Source organism: Bombyx mandarina, chromosome 06, assembly GCF_030267445.1.
Source record: "Bombyx mandarina strain Sakado chromosome 06, ASM3026744v2".
Lineage (NCBI taxonomy): Eukaryota > Metazoa > Arthropoda > Insecta > Lepidoptera > Bombycidae > Bombyx > Bombyx mandarina.
The window spans coordinates 15,703,644-15,709,643 of NC_143213.1; the positions used below are offsets into that span (position 1 = coordinate 15,703,644).

General features: G+C 36.5%; 1 protein-coding gene across 3 annotated transcripts in view; it reads right to left on the reverse strand.

Moving 5' to 3' along the window:
• The window catches only part of Cad89D (cadherin 89D), a 52,521-nt gene extending 46,962 nt beyond the window's left edge, over positions 1 to 5,559 (reverse strand). For all 3 annotated transcript variants that reach the window (XM_089728449.1, XM_089728450.1, XM_089728448.1), the window contains exon 1: positions 5,395 to 5,559. In XM_089728449.1, the coding sequence (XP_089584575.1) occupies positions 5,395 to 5,455 (61 nt within the window). In that variant the 5' untranslated portion in view covers positions 5,456 to 5,559. The remainder of the gene's footprint in view (positions 1 to 5,394) is intronic.
• Positions 5,560 to 6,000: the final 441 nt, after the last annotated feature.

The window sequence follows — 6,000 nt, forward strand, 5'->3', positions numbered from 1 at the left end:
TTAAGTTTATTTTATACAAAAGCTCAGGTCTTTTATTTATCGATTGAGGCACTACGAAGTCTGCCGGATCAGCTAGTTTTAAATATATTGTTTATTAAATAGATTAGTTTCGACTTAATAACAATAATCGTTTTGTTAATAGCACTGCTTGACTGTGGGAAATGCTTTTCTTGGTCTTTTATATTTAATAGGGATGATGCGGAATCGTTTTGGCTGAAGAGATTGTCCACCATTCATAGACCCACGCGCCACCTGAGATGTCAGTTACAGAGTGAGTTCATGCGTGTTCTCTCGTTTCGCTGCATCCATGCAGAGTACGTTTCCGGAGTTTTTATTTACACCAATCTAGGACTCAAGACTTAGGGAGTAAAATCAGAAAACAAGATGAATACTACTACGGTCGAATGTATTGACTATTAAATTAATTAATCACTTTTGAACATTGGATGGGTGGATTGTCAGTTAAAAATCTTACTCATGTCAATAGCCAAAAATAAGTAAAAAAATCATATATTTTCTAAGTACCCATTCGTAAATAATTCAAACCGACTCCCATAGATTTCTCCGCATTCGTCAAATTAATAAAAAAAATACCGTGTCAACATCTCAGTACCAACTCTTGAACTAGGTTAAATTAAGACTAACTTAACTCTTTTACTTATTAAGCAAAATTCGATTTTATCACAATAACACAGAGCTTATTGTGAATGCGAAATGCATTGCTGACATTTAAATTCGAATGCAGAAGAATATCCAAGTAATGGCTTAAAATATAAGGCGCGATTTCCCTTGCATTTAACTCTGGGTCGTGGGACTAGTTTTACTTGATACAATGGCTTAAGAAACTTTGAGTTTAAGATTTCATTGTCACACTTCTAATTGTTGTTTCCTCAGGAAGTAGGAAGTAGATTTTGTTTCCCACAGTTATATGAATGCGATTCCTCAAATATATCATAGATAATCCTACATTAATTTGTCGGCTGTGATACAATGATTTATATACGTCTAACGGAAGCCGCTTAGTAACAATTTGCATGAGACTGATAGAGACGACTTGATTGCTGATGATAATATATAATTATTATTAACTAGCGACCCGCCCTCGCTTCGCTTCGGAAACATTAAAACACACATGAAACCAAAACAAAAAAATAAAAAATATATAAAAAAAGTAGCCTATGTTCATCAGGGACAATGTCGGCTTCTAATGGAAAAATAATTTTTCAAATCGGTCCAGTAGTTTCGGAGCCTATTCGAAACAAACAAGCAAACAAATCTTTCCTCTTTATAATATTAGTATAGAAAACAAGAGTTGTGATAATTAAACAGATGCACAATCTAATATATCTTTGTCTAGAAATTTAGAAGAGACTGGATTGCTTTTTTATGCCAGAATTTTTTTTTTACTTTCTCGGTACAGAGTGGTCTCTCCGAGGAGTTTATTTTAATGTCTCGAGTGCAGTAGTGGTACAGTATGTATCGAGGGTGAAGAAAGCGTTTGATTATGTTATAAAAATCTCCACGGTGACCCGAGGCTGAAATTATCAACATTTAGTATCGCGGCACGTAAGAACTCATAGTAAAACGACCAAACCTTAAGCTTCTCGTAAAGTGGATGGTGAAATGTTTCGCGTAAGGTAAACACAGTACGTAAAATAATTGGCAATTTATTTGAAATGTCACAGTATTAAAAAGAGCTGAGAAGTGTGTGTAATGTGTGCCTTGATGGAGCTATGTTAAAAACATCATGTGTCAATGAGTGAAAACTGAATGAGTATTGGAGCCTATAAACATCACCGCATGCAAGCCAGATTAAAGTGTAAGTGGAATTTAGTATGTACATATAAATATACATAATATACATGACCAATATTCCTTTTACTCATTTTTATTTATACCTTATAATATTATCATCAAAATACGCCTTTCACAAAACATTAAATTGAACACGATATAAAATATATTCAATAAATTTTTGAAGCAACTAGCTTTTAAATTTATATAAACAAGTCAATCCTGATATTCTTAGAGCATTAATATTAATTCGCCCATCGCGGACGTCGTCCAACACACACTCTAACGAGTGGGTGGCGAAGAAAGTGAAACTTTATGTAACTGAATATTTTATTGTCAATTTGAATATTTACGATCAAAAGTGAAATGATGATACTGAATTGAGCTGTGTTGTTTAGCTGGCATACGTTATTGTTGTGTGATTGTGGAATCTTAATGCTTTGTATACTGCTGTCAATAGGGGAATTAATACCACACAAAGCATAGTGAAAACATTCGCTCGTATTTCAAAGTTTTAGAACAGTAATTGCTCTGAGGATGTTAAGTATTTAGGACTGGTTCTCATTAAGAAGTTCTTAAGTCACTTTTCAACCACTTTTCATCCGCATGCACAGGGTACAAAACCAATGTGGATCGAGGAATACAGCTTTTTTTATTGCCTTTTAAGATATACAAGCATACAGCTCACCTGATGGTAAGTGGTTATCACTGCTCATAAATGTCAAGGGCACAGCCGAAGTCGCTGTATTATGATGCCATTGCTTTTTAATACAGTGACAACACGTAGAGGGAGAATGCATGTCCACAGTCTGATCTTTCATCAACTGGGAGAAGAGCCGTTCTTGGACATGCTTACTCAGGCCCCGACTGGTGGTAGGACCTCTTGTGAGTCCGCGCGGGTAGGTACCACCACCCTGCCTATTACTGCCGTGAAGCAGTAATGCGTTTCGGTTTGAATGGCGGGGCAGCCGTTGTAACTATACTGAACTAGAACTGATATCTCTACTTATATAGAACTTATATCTCAAGGTGGGTGGCGCATTTACGTCGAAGATGTCTACGGGCTCCAGTAACCGCTTAACAGCAGATGGGCTGTGAGCTCGTCCACCCATATAAGCAATAAAAAAAAAGAGTCGGAGTTAAAACAGTGAGCCTTGCTTCGCCGTAAGTGGTAATTTCCAGAAAAAAAAATTCAATTCACTTCAACCCGATAACGGTCACAGTAAATGTGTCAAAGAAAATAACAACCGTCAAAGTAACATGAGCATCTCGCGGTTTCGCTCTGAATCCTTCGTAACTTAGTTCGTTGAGCACGGAGTGAAAATTCACTTTAACACGAAAATATTTATATTATTGACGTCAAATTTATTAAAAAAATCTCGCAGTCTCTATTTATTTAAGGCTACATAGAAGGTTAGTATTGTTATACTCTTCAACGTCCCATGTCTCTACATCATTATTTAAAAAAAAAAAATCACTGGAAGCTTTCAAAACTAACTAGATTTGTATTGATTAAGAAGACAGATTAGAACTACCAAGCCGTTGCTTGCTACTGTGGACTCTTCTCCAGCCAAGTTTGAATAAGGGAAGAAATTTAGAAAGTAAGTGTATTTTATAAGCCGTTATTTAATGGAACCTCGAAGTTACGAATAAATACCAATTAGCGATGGTACTCCCTACGTATAGCCGAGGCACATTTACATAAAAATCGAGCATGAATGCAAATGCATTAATTACAAACTTTGTAGAGTTTGTGGAGTAACACATAGAAAAGACTTCAACGCGTTATACTGTAAAATTTTTAAGTTGAAACTGGTAATAATTTGGATTTTGACGCTAGGAACTACGCTTGTTGTATTCGTAAACATAAATAATTGTTAATTGCTGAAATCAAAAAACTATTGACAGTGCTGATACGCACTATTATCGGTCGTTTTTGTACATAATAAAAGTTGTTAGTACAAGTATTATTTATTGTTAGGACAACGTTTCCCAAGAAGAATAGTATTTCGCAATTACATGCACTGTCATTGTAGGCAAGCATTTAAGTGACCCGCTTGATAGCAAATAGCTATTATCGCCCAAGGACCTTTACAACGTCAGGGACAAAGCTAATCCGCTGCGGACTGCTATATCAAAACATATACAGTATTTAAAAGAAAAAAAACTATGTCATATCTTAATATGAGTCGTAAAAAGATAATTCCCACAATTAAGCATGCAGTAATGTTATTACAGTACATAAAGTACGTGAACCGGCTTATTACCCGTGTAATAACTGTTTTATTAACCGAAACACGAGTCAAAGGTTTCCAGCATGCACTCTCATAGCTTTCACTGAACTTTAAGTAGAGTAGTCTGCTTATGTTGTTTGTGCTGCAGATGATTGAGAGCAGGTGGTGATCCGATTATGGTTTTCGTCGAACCCGTCGCTTGTGATGAAGGGCTCGGCGAGTAAATTAACCCACAGACAAAGCCCACAGAGTTTCTCGCCGGATCTTCTCGTGGATTGGGATTCCGATCCAGTGGTAGATTCTGCGAAGCACTGCTTTTATACTAGGGTTAGTGTTAGCAACGTTGTCAGGTTTGAACCCCGTGAGCTCACCTACTTGTTAGGTTACACTGACATAGCCTCTCAAGGTTATCAGCTTAGGTAGGAAAAAAGGTGGTTTTCGGGACACTCGTGAGCTAGTACCACCATTATACTTCCTTTTGTTATGAAGTAGTCGAGTTTGAGAAGACTACTCAGTATTTTTGTGTATTTCAGACTTATATTTCCATATAGCAATGCTACGGCACTTACGGGGAGTGGTAGGGCGGGTGCTTTCCTAGACCCCACCACAAGCCACTACAGGATAACACATGCAAAAGCACAGACGAAGGATATTTTTTAGTTATATAGTTGAATAAAATGTTGTGTTGTCGTTGTGCGATCTATTTCAAACGTGTAACATAGAGTTTATGAAACATCACGAGCGTGTTCAACATCACACAGCAGTTACATATTTATCTCGAGTTGATCTCGATTCTAGTAACGGTGCATATTACATTTTCTTAGTTACTTGTTTTGTTTAACATATTGCGTGGAGCTTAAAACCGACTTAATAAAGCGAGTTACTTAGATCCATATTTTTTTTTATTTTTTGTCATTAAAAAAATATTTATTTTTAATTTATATTAACTCTTGGAATTTCTTGTTGATGATAAGTGACAGCAAGATCAAGGGACATTACGATGAAATGCACTTATTCCACATCGTATATATCAGTGCTTCAAAATTCTGACTAAACATATCTGCTATTTAAAACTATGACTATTCATAATCCTGTATATAATAATACGATGCAAATAAGATATAAATTTATCGCATATTGAGTGCACGTGATACCAACAATATAATAACAGTCGTGAGATGACTTGAAACTGAGTTCAGACTTATTGAAATGCATTAAAATTTTCAAGATTATCAACACAGTAATAGTAAAAATATATTCCAAGTACAAGTCCATCCAGCCTCCTGGTCTCTACGGACATAGAGCTCGAAGAGTACAAAGAAGTAAAAAAAGCTTTTTTCGGACCATGAGGTCATTGAACACTCACCCAAGACATGCCTCGCGGCGAAGCTCGCCAGCAGCACCCACAATATTTTGAACACAAACATTGTCTGACACTTTAACACTAACTCACTTGCACGTGCGACACTTTTGCATTTTGTCACTATTTCGTCTCATTCACTCGTGTAATCTACTCGGATGTAGCCTCACGAATATCTGGAACAAAGGAGCTTATTAAGTTTTTAAATTATAGTCAATGGATTGCCGCTTCTGATGATGGATCATGATCTTTACGCCCTGTCAGGACCTATATGGTACGGGTTGGGATGTCTTATGAGCCCGCACCACCGGCCTACCTATTTCTGCCCTGACGCAGTAATGCGTTTCGGTTCGAAGGTACAGTATTTCTGCTATAAAAGCCGAGACCATAGACATCAATGTGGGTGGCAGCATTTATGTAGTAATGTCTACGGGCTCTGGTAGCCAATTAACACCAGGTGTACTGTGGATTCTTTCACACATCTAAGGAAAAAAATACATATAAACTTATGAATATTATTAAGTAATTTGGAACAGTAACTACGTGTAATGACATCGATTATTTATTTGCAGGTTTTACATATTATTATAAGAAGGTGGGTCACTTTTTTTG